The sequence below is a fragment of the Salvia hispanica genome, chromosome 2 (assembly GCF_029641045.1).
Source record: "Salvia hispanica isolate PSC_SH4W2 chromosome 2, Shi_PSC_v1, whole genome shotgun sequence".
Taxonomy (NCBI): domain Eukaryota; kingdom Viridiplantae; phylum Streptophyta; class Magnoliopsida; order Lamiales; family Lamiaceae; genus Salvia; species Salvia hispanica.
The window spans coordinates 11,704,455-11,724,159 of NC_142693.1; the positions used below are offsets into that span (position 1 = coordinate 11,704,455).

The 19,705-nt window shown below is 38.4% G+C and overlaps 3 protein-coding genes across 5 annotated transcripts; 1 reads left to right on the top strand and 2 right to left on the bottom strand.

Annotated features, from left to right (window-relative positions):
- Nucleotides 1–155: 155 nt before the first annotated feature.
- Nucleotides 156–7,410, bottom strand: LOC125214268 (zinc finger CCCH domain-containing protein 44-like). The gene is made up of 10 exons (XM_048115214.2): nucleotides 6,905–7,410; nucleotides 6,589–6,668; nucleotides 6,068–6,255; nucleotides 4,450–5,563; nucleotides 4,209–4,336; nucleotides 3,802–3,861; nucleotides 3,669–3,719; nucleotides 3,393–3,463; nucleotides 2,877–3,031; nucleotides 156–2,674 (listed from the first exon to the last, which is right to left on the bottom strand). The coding sequence occupies exons 1-10, from the start codon at nucleotides 7,198–7,200 to the stop codon at nucleotides 402–404; spliced, it is 4,416 nt and encodes a 1,471-aa protein (XP_047971171.1). The 5' UTR covers nucleotides 7,201–7,410; the 3' UTR covers nucleotides 156–401.
- Nucleotides 7,411–8,979: 1,569 nt separating this feature from the next.
- Nucleotides 8,980–15,301, top strand: LOC125202208 (PHAF1 protein At3g51130-like). 2 transcript variants are annotated; one of them, XM_048100573.2, is made up of 15 exons: nucleotides 8,980–9,469; nucleotides 9,638–9,720; nucleotides 10,047–10,121; nucleotides 10,218–10,285; nucleotides 10,364–10,469; nucleotides 10,530–10,590; nucleotides 10,671–10,837; nucleotides 12,390–12,452; nucleotides 13,937–13,984; nucleotides 14,103–14,216; nucleotides 14,298–14,397; nucleotides 14,481–14,560; nucleotides 14,703–14,807; nucleotides 14,880–14,953; nucleotides 15,145–15,301. In XM_048100573.2, exons 1-14 carry the CDS (start codon nucleotides 9,376–9,378, stop codon nucleotides 14,925–14,927), a joined length of 1,212 nt encoding a protein of 403 aa, XP_047956530.1. In that variant the 5' UTR covers nucleotides 8,980–9,375; the 3' UTR covers nucleotides 14,928–14,953; nucleotides 15,145–15,301. The 2 variants fall into 2 exon arrangements, with proteins under 2 accessions (XP_047956530.1, XP_047956531.1); XM_048100574.2 differs by having other exon boundaries at nucleotides 14,880–14,942.
- A 1,426-nt stretch (nucleotides 15,302–16,727) lies between these two features.
- Nucleotides 16,728–19,442, bottom strand: LOC125202831 (putative serine protease EDA2). 2 transcript variants are annotated; one of them, XM_048101305.2, is made up of 10 exons: nucleotides 19,127–19,442; nucleotides 18,712–19,047; nucleotides 18,496–18,612; nucleotides 18,207–18,260; nucleotides 18,063–18,134; nucleotides 17,718–17,923; nucleotides 17,519–17,616; nucleotides 17,369–17,443; nucleotides 17,100–17,183; nucleotides 16,728–16,986 (listed from the first exon to the last, which is right to left on the bottom strand). In XM_048101305.2, exons 2-10 carry the CDS (start codon nucleotides 18,961–18,963, stop codon nucleotides 16,871–16,873), a joined length of 1,074 nt encoding a protein of 357 aa, XP_047957262.1. In that variant the 5' UTR covers nucleotides 18,964–19,047; nucleotides 19,127–19,442; the 3' UTR covers nucleotides 16,728–16,870. The 2 variants fall into 2 exon arrangements, with proteins under 2 accessions (XP_047957262.1, XP_047957261.1); XM_048101304.2 differs by having other exon boundaries at nucleotides 18,712–19,061.
- Between the last annotated feature and the right edge of the window lie 263 nt (nucleotides 19,443–19,705).

Genomic DNA, 19,705 nt, shown 5'->3' on the forward strand with positions numbered 1-19,705 from the left:
AGCATGTTTTAATTTATATGAAAACCTATCAAGTCAACCAAACACCTTGACAACCTTTTCTTTAACAATATATCAATTTTGGCTCTTCTTATTTGTATTTCCTATTGTTTGTAAAAATGAAAACAGATGAATGAGAATATAGGGACACAGAAACATGATACAAACATAACACATAATTTACTTGGATGTGTACTGATTACATGCTAGTAAAATGCTTCAATCCTAGAGTAATAATATATTATTGTTATTAAATGAAGCTCTAAGTACAAATCTACAGTTAATAAGGAGATTACTCTCACAATTAACTTTGCAAAAAAGATATCTGGCCTAGAGAGATTACTCTTAACAATTAATTATACAACAAGAAGTTACCAAAAACAGTGCATGGAAACTCACGACAATCATGGATGAAGATAATCACAGAAAGCTCCCTTTTTGCAGCGACCGCTCTCATAGAATTTGCACACCCTCTGCCCCTTTGGAAGAGGCCTCGAATATCCACCACTGCTGTACTGCTGACGGCCCCACGGCGGTCTGCCCCTCCCGCCCCCGAATCCCGGATCACTACCTTGATAACCCCCCCATTCTCTAGGACAGTTGAACCTATCACCACCGAACTTGCGCTGCCCGTCCCATGGCTGATTCCCGTTTCTAGGGCTCCGGATCGAGTTTGGGTTGGCCCAGTTGGGGCCCTGGTTCGCTCCCCATGGGAGGTTCGCCATCCCCTGGGCAGCTGACCCTCCGAGGACGAGATTGACATTACCTTGCACTGTGACTAGGTTGATGTTGCCTGGCATCTGTCCCCAACTGGGATCCGTAGCATCGGATCCCAGCCCAGGAGCCATGGCTGGTCCAGCACCAGCACCGACCATCTCTTGGTTCGGTGCAGGAGAGTGGTGGAATTCCGAACCGGGATCCCCAGAATGAACTGCAGCGCTTGTTTCACCCTCACTGCTTGCAGATGAATTCACGCTCGACCTTCGGAAAAAATCGAAGGCGTCAACTGGAGATGTTCCATTCGGTTTACATGGGGCAGAGGATTGGGATGTCAGATGTACATCGCTGGTGGAGCTGAATGCATCACTTTTTCGAGGTTCTGGGGTTGGGCTAAAACCCTCAATTGAACTAAAGCAATCGTCTTTACAATCTTCAAGCAATTCTCGAGCAAACTTGATGGCTGAAGTAGGTGAAGGCAGAGCGCCTCGCGATTCCATAGCATCCACTTCAGCCAACAGATCAGACACTGAATCCTCACCTAGAGCAACAAACTCAATTGGCTCATTCATTATAGCAAGCCAATTAGGTCCATTCGATGGAGTATGGGACGGAGGAGCATGAGAAAGATGGAGGGCTTCGGGTGCAGAGGCATCAGCATTTTCCCCGGTGACTTCAGGTGGGCCTGCAGCAGAATCCCATTCCTGCATAGGTGGTCTTGCAGCCTGTGTCTGGGAATATCCACACCATTCATCAGCTACATCTGGGAGCTGGATGCCACCAATCCCTAGATTAGATGCACCGATCCAGCCTGGGTCAGAATTAGGTATAGGATGATTTTTACACCCAGGCTTCGTGTCAGTTTCCTGAGCTGCCAGATCTTCATTGTTGGATCTTGGTGCAGGACTCAGCAGCTCCAGAAAACTCGTGCCATGCGCAGGAATATCTGCATCTACTGAATGCTGGTTTTGAGTCTTCGAGGTGGGACTAAGAAGATCCAAGACATCTATATTCTCAGGCTGTTTACTTGAAACCAGCGACGTTGATACAGAAGTCAAAACCGGTGCAGGTTCAGGGATGGTTGAGCTCAAGTTGATGTTCAGGGATCTCAAATTTCCTTCGGAAGATTGGCCTGTTCGGTCATCATCTTTATGTTTAGTTCGAAGTTCACCTTCACAGGGTATAGGATTTTGAGTCGGCCTAGCTGCATTCTTTTCTCCATTTTGGGAACTAAGGTTTAATTCATCACTCTCTCGGACTCGATCAGTCAAAGGTTCATCTCTCGTCCCAGGGCCTGATGGAGGAAGCAGATCATGTAATTGGACACCATCAGCAATTGGATTGCCATCTTTAAGCAAATCCCAACATCGAGGCCAGCCAGAGGAGCTAGACTCGTCTACTTTCACAGGTCCAGCTGCGGTGTCAGGCAAAACATCCGAATTGCTACACCCATCAACTTCAGTTTGTTTAGCATCTTTAGTAGTCCCATTTACACCCTCGCTCGGGATAACTCCCCCAGTGGGCCTGTTTTCCTTTGAACTTGAAGAGGCTTTATGTGACATATTTGGTGCTGCATACAATTTCCCATCCAAAGCATCAGTTAGAAGTAACGAGTCATATTGCTCGTGATTGGTCCATATCCGCATATCATGCGGAAACAGTCCAGTACTATTACATCTCCGCAGCTGCATCATGGAAAAAGGTCCTTGAATCTTACTATTGGGGTCACGATAATGCCAAAGTTTCTCAGTTTCTATGTTGTCAGCAGGCTGTGAGTTTCCGACGGAGGCAATTGCAGTCGATGTCTCCGACCCAGACCTTTCCATAGCTTGATCATTCCTAGCACCAGAAGGTGAGCAACCAATATCAATCTGGTTTGTGTGTTTCTCCAAATCATTTGATGCACTAGCATTTGTTTTCTCCGTGATTCTATCTTGCATCTCTACAGAATGCTCTTTGCCTGAATAAGATGCATAGCAAATTTCTGCATATTAATATTGAGGAAGAGCGAGCATTTCGTTGACCTTTCTACAACTTAATGTCACATCTTTTATTAAAAAAAATGGACTCACAATCAGTTCCAGGAAATGGAGAATAAAGTATATAATAACGTGTGGGGTGCAGCAAATAAATAAACAGTATCCGAAGAGTATGTGATGTACCTTTTTTACTGTGGTCACTACTTCTGATATCTTCTTCAGATTCATAATTTGGGTTCATAGTCGGATCAGCATGTATCTCTAGAACTTCAGAAATTCTGCGTTGGCGCTCCTCAGGTGATTTTAGCAACAGTAATCTCTCGGCATTTTTTCTAAGCGTGAAGAGAGTCAAGGAACTTAATGGAACACATAAAAAGGTATATGAAAATGACAATTATTAAGCAACAAATTATGAATAAATTATTTCAAATCTTATTTTGCCAACTGTCTATAACAAACGTGGAATAAAAAAGCACCCAAGGTCTAAGTCAATATGCTCCAAGAACTATTGAAAGTGCAGCACATCGGTGAAGTCGTCAGATGATAGAATTTCATCTAATGATTTAAATTGGGAAGACGCCAGTGATTTTCCAGAAGTTGGTATTTGAATCTAGAAAACTAAATTTTTTTGCACCATAATTTAAGGAGGTATAATATTACATTTACATAATAAATGCAGTTGTAATAGATGAAGGATATTGTTTCTTAATCCCCTTCCCGCCAGGTTGGTCTCTAAGATGACTTAGCCGCAATATTTCCGCCTCAAGCCACTGTGTTCAGAAAATTACAAAATCAGAACCAACAACAGCCACAAAACCTAGCCGTAAGAAAAGGTTAAAAGCTGTGGATCAGATGTAGTGTTTTTTCTTGCTTCTTTAAAGGGCACAAGAAGAGAACTGGTTCTTTGGAAGAACAATATCGTGGTAACTGATCACAAAACTTAAATTCACAGATAAGAAGAACCAGCAAACTCACATCATTGACTCTAACTGATTGAAGTGCAGAGGCTTTCTTTTTTACCTCATCCTGCAAATATAAAACAGATAAATGGTATGATAGTGTTGCAGTTATATGCCAGATTAAGAAGCAATTGAACATGAGGACTTACAACAGTAAATTGTTTCACAAGACCGCATCTAATGCTCTGACGTAGCCATTTGCATTCGTCCTGAATAAAGGAAAAAAGATACGGGCGTTCATGGTTGTGCAGTCAACTTGGGCCAGAATTTTGTGGGGTCCACATAAGTATATGCTGATACTATACTATATCACAATTCTACCACATGTCCAGACATAAGGCTGCTATTTCTATAATTTTTCAAAAAAGTATTCTATTTTAACACTCCGTATATAGTTCATAAATAAGTTTAATGATCTTTACAGTGCATAGCTTTTGAAGTGTGTGTGTAAAAAAACAAACATTTCATGAATGAAAATAACCTCCAGAAATATCTAAAATTAAACTAAAGCATTAGAGATCTGTAAGAAACTCATTGATAAGATATCCTTTGTTACCTCAGTAAACTCTTCATTTGAAATGGAATCGATAGATACAACTTCTCTTCTGTCCAAATTTAGAACTTCAAGCATGACATCTGCTGTCTTGTTTCCAATTTTATAGGGCTCGGCCACCTTGCTAGTACCTGAATTATGAATACAATATATTGAAGACAAAATAATTGTCAGGACAAAGGTCCTAGCAAGCAGTGCAAAAAGGAAAATTGAAACAGCTAAAGCAAAAGTACATGCACTATACCTATAACTTGGACAAGCCTATGCACTTCTGGTTTCTGATCATTGGCTGATATTTTGATCCTTGCAATAGATCCAATAACCTTGTCATTGAAACTCTCACGATTTTCAGCAAGAGTCACCATCAAATCACGCCGCAAATAGATCAGATTGATATTATGAACATCAATTGCAGCATATTCATTCAGATCAAGATCAAGCTGGGCTACTCTGTTTTCATTCTTCTTGCGTGTTTTCCGCTTTCTACTGTTACTTGGCACTGGCAGTAGCAACCCATTTATTTTTCTATTGGCATCCAAATTATTTGCAGCAGATCTAACAGCTCTAGCAGGAAAGAACCGATTTTTCTGGGTATCTTCCTTTACAACAAAATGAAAGTCAAGGAGCTTCAGCATTTCAGTTTGATCAACATATGGCTTTCCAAATATATTTTTGAGCCTTTGATCACATACAATTTGACTCTTCTGATGTGGGTCCCAGAGATTGTTTCTCTTCACATATTCAACCAATAGTGTTTGAACATCAAACTGTGACAAAGCAGATGTGTCGCCGTTCTTCATGTGTTTAACAAAACCCAAGAGGTCTTTAGATGCCCATTCAGTACTGTCAACCGCCAGCTTGTCTTTCTCTATGCTACTTGTGTTCTTGCTGATGCACGGTTTGTTAGTATTTTTGACGCTGCACGGATCATCTAGATCTTTTTTAATGCATGGCTCATAAACAACTTCCTTAATGTCTGGCTCTACTTTCGGTTTCACAGTCTCTTTGCTGTAAGTTGGGCCATGTTCTCCAGTGTCATTGTTTAATTTTTTGACATGGTTGCCGTTACTCAAAAGTGATGTTTGTAACCCATCATTTTGTACCAAATTCATCTCGATGCGGGGCTTATTCAACTCGAAATGTCCAGTACCACTATATGATATAGAAACGCCTGCGCCAACTGAAGAGGGGACTGCATTATTTAACCGCGGGTTACGCGTCACTGCAGCCACACCTTTCCAGGGGCTTTTGGCTTGAGTGAGCTCACTCAGTGTAAAAGATAATTTCTCTTTTAAGGCTACCCAATACATCTTGAAGAGATACTCCCAGCTAAGTTTGTCGTCAAAATCTACTTGAATCTGCACAAGATAAGCCCAGTAGAATGAACACATATCGTACAAGTATGGATAGAATTAAATTATCGCACCAGGGTACAACTTCCATTTTATTCTAAGATTATAAGTTCACATCATGAGAAAGTTATTTATATCGGTAATCTGAAGACTTCTTTCAGACATGTTACGGGAGTATTGACTCAACAAGTAATGTTGCCCCAAATGGCAGACCTTAAATACAACTATCTATGTGTAATTTGAAGTCCTCAATATCGCTAACTTTCCTCATTTGTCCGTTTTTAAGCTGGAACATAAAAATCCACAAAAGATTTCTAGGAACAAAACGAAAGTACTCATTATCATAATCAGTTTATAACAGAGGGAGAGATCTACGATGATGCCAAAATAATGAATAATTAAGCCTTCCTCACTGTGAAGTAAATCTCATCAACAAACTTACTCAATAAACCTACAATTCGGCCAAACAATTTTTAGAATTTAATAAATGCAAAAGAAAAATCAACATACCGAATCATTGGTTGCATGGTCTTTATTTTCAATCATCATGATAGTTTTCATGCATGTTGGGCAAAACCCCATGTTTCCTCTCACACTCACGAAATCCGCATCTTTAGTGCATCCCTTGCACCACGAATAGGTGCAAGTGTAGCACATATAATGCGAAGTCTTCTTGCATCCACTACATATGTGCCACCCTGTGAGAAATAGCAGCATAGCAATGTAGATAAGCAACACAGACTTATGGAATGAAAACAGAAAATAGGAAAACAGTGTGCATTACAATAGGAGAGGGGTGCGAAATTTGAGGAAAATATGCAATGTTGCAAAAAAGTAAATAGGCTTCAACGTGTAAGAAATGCATGCCACATACATGTAATGTCATTGCAAGTTCATAGGGTTTTTCAGTCAATCGCACAACACCACAGACCAACTAAAAGTTATAATTGTATAATTAGTTAGCAGTACAGAACATTAGAGGTATATAGAAATTCTTAGTTCTTCAAATGAAACTAATAAAGGCGACTTACCGCAGTTCCATTTAGCTTTTGATTTGAAAAAGGCTTCATCGCGTTTGATACAAGCTGGATGGTACGCCTTCGGACAACCCCTAAAGAAAACAACATAAACTCATTATATCCCAAAATTGGATCTATATTACTACTCCACTACTTATTCTACTAACATAAACACATTCAACAAACAATTAATCTGCCATATGAAAACATGGAGGGACAGAGACGCAACGGAATCAACCACACATTCTACAAAAACTTGGTCTACTAGATGAGAAAGTGATGACAGCAATTATAATTAGCAATTAATCCTCATCATCTACAAACTCACTTTCGATCACAGAGTACCAGAGAGCCTCCATCAAAGCAAATAAAGCAAACATCCTCATCTTCATCTTCAACTTCAACTTTCACCTTCTTAATCGGTGGAGGCTTCGCCGTGAGCTGCCCTTTCGGCGGCCGTCCTCGCTTACGCTTCTCACAGACAACCGGAGCAGCAGCAGTCAGATCTGGAACTACCACCGCCGGTGAAGGATGCACAACCGATGGAGTAGAAACCACCGGGTCCTCATCGCCGAAGCCCGTGGTCTGAGCGACGGCAGCTAACAGTGTCTCTATATTCTCCATAGCCAAAACCCTAGAAAATCTCAACTCCTCCAGCAACCAATCCACCCGAGATGAGTATCAATTCTCATGAAATTCAATCAAGTTCCAGAAAAGCAAAAAAATAATTAAATTTGAAACCAAATTGAAGATGGAGGTTGGGTGGAATGAATGTTTTGCTTTTTGGAGCTGTTAAAACCAAACTTGGAAAAATGAAAATGATTAAATTAGTAGAAATAGAGTAGCGTAGCCCCCTCTTCCTCTCCCTATCCATCCCCCACCCTCCACCCAACAAGTGTATGATCAAACGGAGCATAGTCAATGCACGGCCGCGCGTCACGTTTGTGGGGCCGGGAAAATAAAGGTGTCAAAGGTTTATATATGTGGCTTTTCTAGTTTACTTTTTTCTACTTCATTTTCTTAGTTTGAATAAAATGTTCTCCCCTTTTCTACACTTTCCCACTCTAACAACAAATTTGAGGTCCTTTTAAAATGGATAACATTTAATGAATGTTATAGTTGACGATCAGATAGTGTTGGAGTGATGATCCTAGTACATCTCTTAAAAATAAAATTTTTTAAAATAATATAAATTTTAATGGAAAGTTAGTCTGGTATAAAAAGATATAAAAAAAAATATGTTTGTAGAGAGGAAAAATTTTTCTTAGAAAAAAAGGTTTTTATATTTTAGAAGTCCGGCCAAAAAGAACAGGATTTCTATTTTTAAGAAATGAAGGAGGATAAAAAAAATAAGTGAAAAAAAATTAAATAAAATATGAGTAAAGTAAGTTAATGAAATGCAAAATTTATTATCACAAATACTACATTGATAAGCATGACACCATAAAAGAAATTAGTGAAGTACTCGATAATGGAAGGGGAGAGTGTTATATTGCTAACTCAATACCTAATTGCTAACTACAACTAAATAATAGCCATTGGATATTCAAATTAAGGGCCTAGATCATCAACCAAGAAATATCAATACGATCAATAAAAAACGTCAATAAAGCCATATGATTAATTCCATAAAATATCAATAGGGGTATTAATGTCAATTAACTACATGTTTAGTTATAACTAACTTTTTAAAGAAATCCCAAAACTTTAAATTCATATAACATATATCAAATTAAAGATATTTTATAAGGATTCCAACGATATCATATATGCATATGTTCCGACGTCAAAATTTGAAAAAAAAATCGAAATTTTTTCAATTTTTCGTAAAGCAGAAATGTCAACATACTATATAAAATATGTCAATATAATACATGTAGAATGTCAATATAAGCAATGGGTTAACATTCTTAAAGCATCGTGTTGACATTCTCAAAGCATTGTGTTGATATTTTCGAAACACTATATTGACATTTTCATCTAAAACCCTAATTTGGCGTTTTTTTTAATCTTTTTTTTATTTTATTAATAAAAACGAAAATTACACGTGGCAAATTATAGATCATACGTTTTCTAAAATCCTATAACCTTAAATTAGTTGTAGTTAGCAATTAAATGATGAGTTAGCAATTGATCACTCCCCTAGTGGAAGGAGTATACACTTATATAATGAAATTATTTTGCCATTTTTATAGATTATGGTATGTTTTATAATAATAGAATTATTTATTCACTTTACTCTCTTTTATTTTATTTTCTCTTTGTTTTTTAATTTTTTTTTCATTTCTCTTTTATTTTTCATTTAGTTATCACTTAACATAATATTTTCTAAAGTGCTGAAAATAAACATCTCCGTTGCCGCGGAAACGGAGGGAGTATGACATTTTTCAAATTATGGGAGTAGAGGGAAATCGTCTTCCCCAACTCCATCTCATCTCCATTTCTTCCATCACTTCCCCCATTCTCTCCCGCTCCCGATCATGAATCACAGAGTTCTAATTTTCGGCCACATATACAGACAGATTTGTTTCTCTGTTTACAATGATGGTGAATTGGATACTTTTTTTTTTTTAATAAACCACCTGATCTAATAGTGTATTAATTCAATTTTAAGATTTGCTTAAAATAGGTCTACTTGTAGATTTTTTGATACATGGCGAATTTTTGGGGATTTAGAAGCATATCTGTTGATTGTTAAACATATCGCCGACAGATTCCTTGTTCCTCATACTACTAGTTTAAGTAAATGCTAAATTCGCGGAATTCAATTCATCAATTTTAGATTAAAGGGGGAAGAATATGCAGAGAAACAGGCCAAGGTGTGAGAGCACTGCAATGGCTTCCACCATCCTCACTCTCCGGCCCGGCCGCGGACTCGGCCCCTTCTCTCTCGGTAAGCGCCAGTACATGTGTAGCATTTGTGTTAACGACTGGGGTTTGTTTTTCCACCCTGGGGTTCCTTTGATTGATGGTTATGGGGTGATTTGTCATCACAGATTATTGCTAATTGGGTTGAAGGTGACGTATTTATGAGATTCTATTTGATTTTATGATTTTATAGGTATGCCGATCTCAGAAGCTTTTACTCAGATACAGCAGCAGCCTAACATCTACGATGTTGTTCATGTCAAGTCCTATGATGAGGTTTGTCTTCCTTGGTTTTTTGTATAAATTTATGTTTCTGGTTATGCCAATTATAGATGCAGTTTGTTATTATGGTGGTCCTTTTGTTTGCTGTTAGCATGCACTCTCTAGGTTTTTATATATAATGCAGTAAGTAGCATTGTTAAGTGTATCCATATCTTGACTCTTGATATTTCTGCTGGTGTGTAATTGTTTAAAAGTTCCTAACTGTAAGGAGGATGATATTACCGTACAAGCTCGATGAGATATATAGTAAGTAATTTAGAAAGCTACGATTTACTTGAAAGCTATTCATGTACTTGTATTATTTTCTATTTTGTGTGCAGGAACCAATGAAATTTGACATTGTTATTAGCTTCCCTGACCATGGGTTTCATCTAAGGTTTGATCCTTGGTCTCAGGTATTTTCTCGTTAAAGATGGTATGTGAATAAATGTTTACTTGAAAAATATGTCCGCTACTGTCATATCCTTATTTCCGCATTTCCTCTATTCCAGCGCCTCCGTCTTATTGAAATCTTTGATTTCAAGCGGCTTCGAGTGCGGTATGCCACTTCATTGATTGGGTATGTTTGTGTGCTTCCAATTTTGAACTTTTATTGTCTGTTTTTGCAGTTCTGACTGGGACATGTTTTCACTTGTAGGGGAGCGTCTACGCTAGCTACTTTTGTGGCCGTATATGCTCTTTTCGGGCCAACATATCCTGGAATTTATGATAAAGACCTGGGCGTGTACACTCTATTTTACCCTGTAAGTTAGCTCAACACATATTACTATGACAAGGCAGTCTTTGATGACTGCATTTTGTAGGGATTATCCTTTGTGTTTCCGGTGCCCTCACAGTATGCACAGTTCTGTCATGACCGTGAAGGTTATTGTTAATCCTATTTCTATATTATAATTTTTTCTTATTTCATGGATCTTAGTGCACATTTGCTTCGTCTTTAACAGCTGAGGTTCCGCTGGAATTTCCCGACGGAACAACCCCAGTTGCTTGTCGTATCTCTGTTTATGATTCGTCCACAGACCGTAAGGTTGGTGTAGGATCTTCAATGATGAAGGCATGCGTTCCTCCATTAGCAGCTGGCAGCCTCTACATGGAAGAAGTTGCAGTGAAGGTGATATATTTCCTTTCATTTTATTTAAAGTGGAAAAATTATAACCATACTTTTTAGTTTTTAGTTATTATGTGTGAAAAATTATTGCTCCTGAAAGTGATTTAATTGGGCTTGCTTAAAATATTCAAACTAGTATATGGTTGCTATTTACATTATAGGAGCATAGGTGAGGTCATGAGGGTGTTAACTATAGACAATATGATAGAGTAAAGGCAAGAGGATGGAGAAACAAAGGAATAAAAGAAAAACTAGACTGAAAACTGAACATAAAAAAGAATAGAGAGTGAACTTAAAGCAGTATTCTAACTAGGCTTATGGTAAATACAGTCCCTAAACCAATATCCCCCAGCCGGTGCTCTTCCGTAAGTTCCGTTGAGGAGCTATTTGTAATAACTGCTGACTCCTACACAGATGATGATACGGAATGGCGGGTCTACAAACGGGGAAACCGCCAAGTCATGTGGCCAACGAATTTGGAGGAAGTAGAGGAGGAGTAGCAGCGGTCAAAGTGGGGCACAATTCTCTCAGCTGATAGTTAGTTTATTGCAGATTCTTTATTTGTAATTTGAATTTAGTTTGTTAGTTTGTTGCTGAAATTTCTCATTGTGGAGATTGAATATATAGGCTTACAATGAGAAATTTCTGCAACAAACTAACAAACTAAATTCAAATTACAAATAAAGAATCCGCAACAAACTAACTATTAGCTGAGAGAATTGTGCCCCACTTTGACCGCTGCTACTCCTCCTCTACTCCCTCCAAATTCGTTGGCCACATGACTTGGCGGTTTCCCGTTTATAGACCCGCCATTCCGTATCAGATGAAGACTCCTATTCCAACTCTAACTCTAGTAGATAAATGCTATCTCTAAAAAACTACTGACTCCTTACTGAAAAAAATAACTAATTAAATATAATGCAGTAATCAATATTTGTAAATACTAAACCACGATTCCTATCACAATATATGTTGCTTCATGGTGACATCTGGTGTATTGTCCCCGCTAAAACCATATATACTGCATCTTTTCCTGTCCCAAAATTGTGTAATGATTGGTTTTACGACCGCTTGAATTGATTGCTACTTCAATATGGTATTCATGAAAGGTATACTCAAATGGTACAATACAGCATTGCTTAGCAGCCAACTGTGGATGAAAATGTGGATTTGCACAACCTGATCATTTCATTCAGTGGATGGTGGCTTTATGATTCATCATTATGGTGATTTCTATCTTTATAGGCCATGCTTCCCCCCCACCCCCAAAAAAACAAAAAACAAATCAAACAGTGCCTAGAACCTTAATGCTTGACATCTTCTGCTTTATTCTATGGCTGATAGTACTTGTTGAACTCACAAACCTGCATTTTCTGTAGGGCTATTGTCTATCGAGTCCTGCACAAATCCACTCGTTTTCACATCTTTCTATGTATTGTTGACATCTTAAATACCAGTGTCGGACCACATGTGTCCCACTCCCATGCAATTAGAAATGAAATTTGTAACACACTTTATCACATTATTGACCTTTTCTGTCATCTTTGTTGAACAGTTAGGGGAAGAATTGTGGTTTACAGTTGGTGGTCAGCATATATCTTTTGGTGCATCCCCTCAGGTACCGAAACTAGGCATGGAATTTGCTTATACTGCTATTGTTTGAATCTGCTCTATTATTTGCTACTATACATGTTCCTGTTCATGCCTTTTATCTTTTAATGAAAGCTGTGCATTTTCCCCAGTATGTTTTTTTTAGCTTTTAATATTTCTGGAACTTTGACAATAAATTAAGTTAATTGAGCTAACTGAGAGATGCCTTTAATTTAAATAAGTGCAGAGGTATGATGTTATTGCTAATTATAATATAAACTTTTTTCATATTTTATTTCTAAATTTTCATTTTGTTTGGTCGACAGGGTATAGTTATGATTAACTGATAGGAGTAAAGGCCGGAGACAGATGAGCAAGAACATAAACGAAAAAGGGAATGATGAATATAATTAATTGAACTGGAACAGAAAATAATCCTGATGAATGAGGCCAATCCTCACGCAGGAGGCCACGGTCTACAACCGTCCAAATTGGTGATCTCTCCAAAGATGTCTAAACTAATAAAAGACTCCCTATTTATAGATACTAAGGTGCTGAAATAAAGGTAACAGAAATTTGAAATTGAAATGCAAGTTTGACTAAGTCTGCCGCAATCCTTCAACCCTTGCAACTGATTTACTCGCTCAACTCTTCCCCTAAAATCTCTGGTTCAGTTGGCTGCTGCGATATCTCCTCTATCTAATTAGTTGGCCCAACCACTTCCCTATTTTCACTCCTCCAATCCGTATCAACTGCCTCACCCTCAAAACAGCCTTGTCCTCAAGGCTCAGTTCAAATTCGAAACACATCACTCTGTCCGGGGGAGGTTCAAACTCATGCTTTCGGGTAGTAGTCATTGCATTGAACTAGAAAAGATTGCCAACTCCTATCTGGTCATGCTGAGGTTCCTACATATAGTTGACAATCTTTTCTGGTTCAATGCTATGACAACTATCCGAAAGCATGAGTTTGAACCTCCCCGGACAGAGTGATGTGTTTCGAATTTTAACTGAGCCTTGAGGACATGGCTGTTTTGAAGGTGAGGCAATTAATACGGATTGTAGGAGTGAAAATAGGGAAGTGGTTGGGCCAACTAATTAGATAGAAGAGATATCGCAGCAACTAACTGAACCAGAGATTTTAGGGGAAGAGCTGAGTGAGTAATTTAGTTGCAAGGGTTGAAGGATTGCGGTAGACTTGGTCAAACTTGCATTTCAATTTCAAATTTCTGTTACCTTTATTTCAGCACCTTAGTATCTATAAATAGGGAGTCTTTTATTAGTTTAGACATCTTTGGAGAGATCACCAATTTGGATGGTTGTAGACCGTAGCCTCCTGCGTGAGGATTGGCCTCATTCATGAGGATTATTTTCTGTTCCAGTTCAATTAATTATATTCATCATTCTCTTTTTCGTTTATGTTCTTGCTCATCTGTCTCCGGCCTTTACTCCTATCATTAACAAATAAAATTGATTTTCATGTAAGATCAGTTGATGATTATTTAATATGTAGGATGTGTTGTCTGAATTGGGGGAGCCCTGTGAGATTCATCAAAAACAGGTATTGCCTAGTATATAGTCTTGTCTCTCTTTCCAGTTAATGAGGTCATTTGCCAATATGTAGTTTCTTTGGCTTTCTGGTTCTCATAAGATGGGGCTGATGATTTTGAGCTACATAGGTGGACCAAATGGTAATCCATTCTGCGCCTGATCCGAAACCAAGAACCACCCTCTGTGGTTATTACTTCTACAATTACTTTACACGTGGCTTGGACATTTTATTCGATGGACAGGTCTTGTCTCATATCTTGCATTAACACCATTCAATCTGACTGCTTGAGTTCATTGATATGACAATTTTGATGGATCTGCAGACTTATGAAATTAAAAAGTTTGTTCTGCATACCAACTATCCTGGGCACTCCGATTTCAATTCATACATGAAGTGCAACTTCGTGATACATAATTCTGGATGTAAGTAGTCTGCATTATCTCTTGTTATCGACTCTAAACTGAGTATTTTTTTCATTTGTTTTTATTTTTTTTTAAAATGCCAGATGATGGGTCATTTCATCAGGATGTGAATAGCACCTCTAAATGTGTCATTACGCCTAGCACAAAGTGGGAGCAAGTTAAGGTGTTTGCTATCTGAGTTATTAGACATCGACTTCTATATGTCAAACATGTAGTCTTTTAGCAGAGTGTCAATATCAAGTACTTTCTGTATTTTTGTCTTTCCACTAGAGTTTCAAAGGAATAACAGATACATCACTCTGCAGAAAATCCTGGGTGACAGCGGACGAGCTGCCATCCAAACACAAGGGTCCACCAGCAACCTTTTTGGATCTACATTTGTATATGGATACCCAAATGTTGCCTTCGAGGTACAACATTTTCACACTCATTTGTTTCATTCATAACTCATATCTTGAGTCTACTGCTATTTGTTCCAACAGGTCATGAAAAATGGTTACATTGCAACTGTAACTCTCTTCCAGTCTTAGAGTTCCGTCAAGCAGGTGTACATTGTGTGAGCTTTCTCCTCAGTGCTTATATTTCAGTATTATAATAATTACAGTTCATTATTATTGAACTGCAATAGCATCTTTAAGACTGAATCAACACAATCCGATATGAACCTTTGATCGCTTCAATGCTTTTTGTGAGCCGCTGGTGCTGTTTGTCAACTCACTGTCGAAACACGCGGTGACATTTTTGCAGGAACATGGTGCTGTACAGTGGAACGGTGATCGGGCGTGCCTTACTTTCGTACATGATTTTCAATATTTGAACATATATTCAACTTGTATATTATGGTTAGCAGGTGTAAACATAGTTGCCTTTCTGAAAGATGGTATTAATTGCTTATTTCCTCTTTCGTTTTTCTAAGAGTGAGATTGTGACGGATCAAGAATGAATCTAGTATTTTAAATACATCATCTGTTAATTATTTATAATAAACAGTGTGTGTTCCTATTTTCCCTGTATTTAGTTATATAGCTTTGCCAAATAGTAGTATTTTGGAAACTATTGCAAATATATACAACAACCACTGTTCTATTGTTGTGAAAATGATGCACGTATTATATTCTATTTCATATTTTGGTTAGTGGAAATTATCATTATTGAAATAAGTCGAAATTGTTTTCCAATAATCCACATGATAAAGTTATCACTCCATGTGTGGGGGTGACGTTTGAGCATCGAAAATATTCATATAAAAAAAATTGTCACATTTTAACCCATCATGGATTTTAGAAAAAGTAAATAGAAATTAGTTAAAAAAAGGTTAATGAAATGTAAATCTCATATCTTCTTAAAAAATTGTGAAATAACAATCTTAAAGAAATCGTTCTTTCAAAATCATAATTATCAAGGAAGAACTTTGTGATCCCCATAGAAGTGCTATGACTACACCAATATCATTAGTAAGCTAAGATAAGGAGAATATTGGAATGATATGTACGTGGATTGTGAAGTTTCTTTTATATAAGGAACAAACTGAGTGATTTATGTTATCTTAGTCCTTGGATTCACTACACTTGTTTGTAAATAATATAATCAATAGAATATGAAAGGCAACTCAGATAAAAAATTAACTTATTCCTCATTAATAAAAGGAAACACAAGGCCAACCGGAGAAGGTAGCCGACGCCACTCTCAATCTCCTCAAGATAATCCCACCGACTGACTGTCCCCGGCATCATGGTACAATGAGCTTTCTAACCCCCCCCCCCCCCCTCCAATAGTAATAGAAACTTTTAGGATGATACATGTATTACTGTACAATTAGTATAGTAATGAGAGAAATAAGTAACCAAAAATAAAAGTGTGCTAGTATTTTTTATGGGATAGACGAAAATGGAAAGAGTTTCTCTTTTTATGGGACGGAGGGAGTATATATTTTTTTGAAAATTGAGCCAAGAAAAACCAGAACCCTAGTTTGTCCTTGATCATCGAGGTTGAGGCCACACGCAACTTGAACGCAATGACCAGGCCCCAAACCTGTGGCACGTGTCCTTCTCATATGCACACATGCCTGAAGACGTGAGAGGAAAGGCCTAAGAACGTGAAGGCCGCTCAAGACGCACTCCTCCTCAGAGCAAAGTCAAACTCGCTTGCCCAGCTCGGAAAGTACACTGGACAGGGCGAGTCCGAGGAGGCCAAGACGAAATTGTTCGTTAAGTGATACAGTTACTAAGCCGTGTGGTGAATGTCTTGATCAAGACTATGGGAAAAGTATCATCAAATGTTTGACACTAACAACTCTTTTTATAGTATGAATTAATCTGAGGACTGAGAAATAATGAAACAGGCGAGAATGCTCTTTATTTATCTCTTCTCTGTTTCAATGTCTCTTACAATAAAAGATAACTATACATAACTAGTGAAGTCTAATACATACAGAATTAACATGGCCTGAAGTTCTCATTTTATACACTATATTTTACATGGCGCTTACACCCAAAAACTGACATTCCGATAGCCACTGATAAATATGGGTGACGATATCCTGTCTTACTTTATTGACCGCGTCTGGGGATGAACAGTTCTTTGCATCGCCTGAAACACGGAACACGACAGGAAGAACTTTCGAATGTGAAAAAACGTGTGAAAAGGTGAAATGGCAGTTGACGAGCACGACCAAATACGAGAGCCTAAACCACACAACATACCCTTGGGAACCAAGCGAGACTGAGGACAGCCACGCATGTCCGCTCCATGGCCACAGTTGTGACACTTGATGATGTATGCAGGCACTGAAAAGCGAAGAGGAAAAGGTGTTGATAAAGCACACAACAATGGTGAAACAACTCTGCCAAGTGCCGACATTGTTGAATCAAATCTTCCTATTAAAGCATACTTTAAATAGAGAGAATTATGTATAGAGTGTGGAAAAGTTATCAAGTTACAAGAGTAAGATAAACACGGTGTTTGGACTCACTGCCGCGTGAAGATGTCTGTTTAGATGCATGCCGCCAAGGGTCTTGTGAACCATTCGTGAAGATTATTTTTGAACCTGATTTGATGAAAAAGAAAACGAATCAGTCCACGATGAGCTTGTTTGATAAGAGAAACAGTTAAACGATGTTACCAGCAATATCTTTGCCTCCATAAAATAGGTTTGTCGCGTTAACATCAGGGCCAGGCATATTATTCCCAAAGACCTTTTTGCAGAGATCCAAACGGTATCTGCAAAAAAAAAAAAAATGCTACTCGATTTAATTCATTATATCATCTTGGTAGTTGGGTTAATGAAACACCGGGAAGAAAAGGAAAACGTGCAGACTTGCCTAGTGTCGACTTTTGACGAACGGATGCTATCATTTGCTGGTGCAACTTGAAAATATGCAACTTCTGTACACACTTGGAACCACCACAACCGAGCAGAACTGCTATCGCTTATTTTGGCTTTCTTCAACTGCTGTTGCCCGTAGGCCTCAACATCGGCACCAATATAGTCTATGTAATACTCCTTCACATATTTGGCATATGCTTCCTGAACAAGAAAATATCAGCAGCACAAATGGTGCTTCTGCGATAGAGTAAGAAGAGAACCAAACCACAACCGCGCAAACTTGCTTTCTAGGAAAATATAATCAGTTGTAGGTACTACTAAAGAAATAAGAACGGCTTACCACTAAATCTTCGCCAGCTTTCTTTGCTTCAGTAAGAGGATTGCACAGTTCATCTGGATCACCATATTGAATCTGAAAACCGCAATTCATGCTAAAACTGGTAAACAAAAAGTTTCTATTGTACAATGCTGTATATTCACGTACCGCTGTGGCTGCTGCATCTGCCAGAAAATACAAGAAGTTGCCATCGTCCGATAGCTGTAATACAAATCAAGTCATCATTGAACTCCATAATACGATCCGAGAATAACTCAAGCTTAGAACAAAACCAATAAAACTTGACATCAGTCAGAAAATGTAACAAGGTAGTTAAAATAAAGATTGCAACAATATCAAAGTATGTCATAAACTTACAAAATCTTTTCTGGCAAAACTTACAACAATAACGGAATAGGACCCGAAAAGTAAAGAAGGATAAACATGTTTTTTCTACCTTGGACGCGTTAAATAATTTCTTTAGCTCCTTCTGGTCAGATTCAAGTCTCTGCTCGACAAGATTGGTAATTTCTTGCAACACAGCTTTACATTCTGGACCAGCGGATTCACCAACCTGCATAAAAACATCGCCAGATCAAGAAACGGAACGTATACAACTCTAAAGCAAAGTAACAAATCAGATACTAAAGTGATCTAATGAGTTTTCCTTGACCTGCTGATCAAACTTTGTGAAGTTGTAAACAGCAAGAACAACGGCTGAGCTAGCAAGACTTCCGCAGGTAAGATGCGGGAACTTGAGGCGGAACCACGCACTTAGGGCTCCCGCGTATGAGATGCCAAAGACAAACCATGGGTTATGTGTTGATTTGTTGAGCTTTGCATTTAAGGATTCCTGATAATACTGCCTGAAAACAGCCAAATCAAAGAGCGCTTGTTTCGACGAAAGATATCTCAGATTGTCCATGCTGAATGATCCAAAAGGGTAGCTCTTCCCGTATTAACGATGCTCAAGAGAAACCACAGCTGCTCCAAACGTGTTTGCTAGAACCTATCAAGCTTCCACTTTTGATCATATGTTAAAAGTTGTAAACAGATTCTTAGCTGAGAAATATATATTTCAATCTTACCTGACGTGAATCCGGGTATTTACAATCATAGGATGCAACGACATCGAGGGCCATGGGTTGATTGGGGTCCGAAGAAAAGAAGGTGGAGATATGACAAGGAGCCAAGCCGGATTCGATGGTCTGACTCAAACCGGAATTTGCCTATCAAAATGATGTCCAAATGCTGTTCTAAGACCACCATTATCTTCATCGTCAAAAGAGCTTCGCGTGAGTACCTTACACGCCTCAATCGGAGCTCGAATGAGGAAGTTATGGCCGTTTGACGAAAGTCGCGCAGAGCTGCCAAAAATGCCCGGCCACAGAGAAAACGCCCGGGCAAGCCCCAAAACGCCCGGGCCGGGCGTTTTGCCCGAAAATGCATTTTTTAAGATTTTAAAGACTATTTTCCCTATTACTTTTGTTTTAGTATAAATACTCTTTTGTAGGATTTTCATTCTCAGCTTTTGAATATTTGTAAGAGACAACTTCTCCATATTTGAGAGCTCACCTTCTTCATCTTTTGAAGACTTATCAAATTCCTTCGGGTTGCATTCGATCTTTTGCCGAGCTAAGGTTGATTGTAAAGGTATGCTTGCTAGT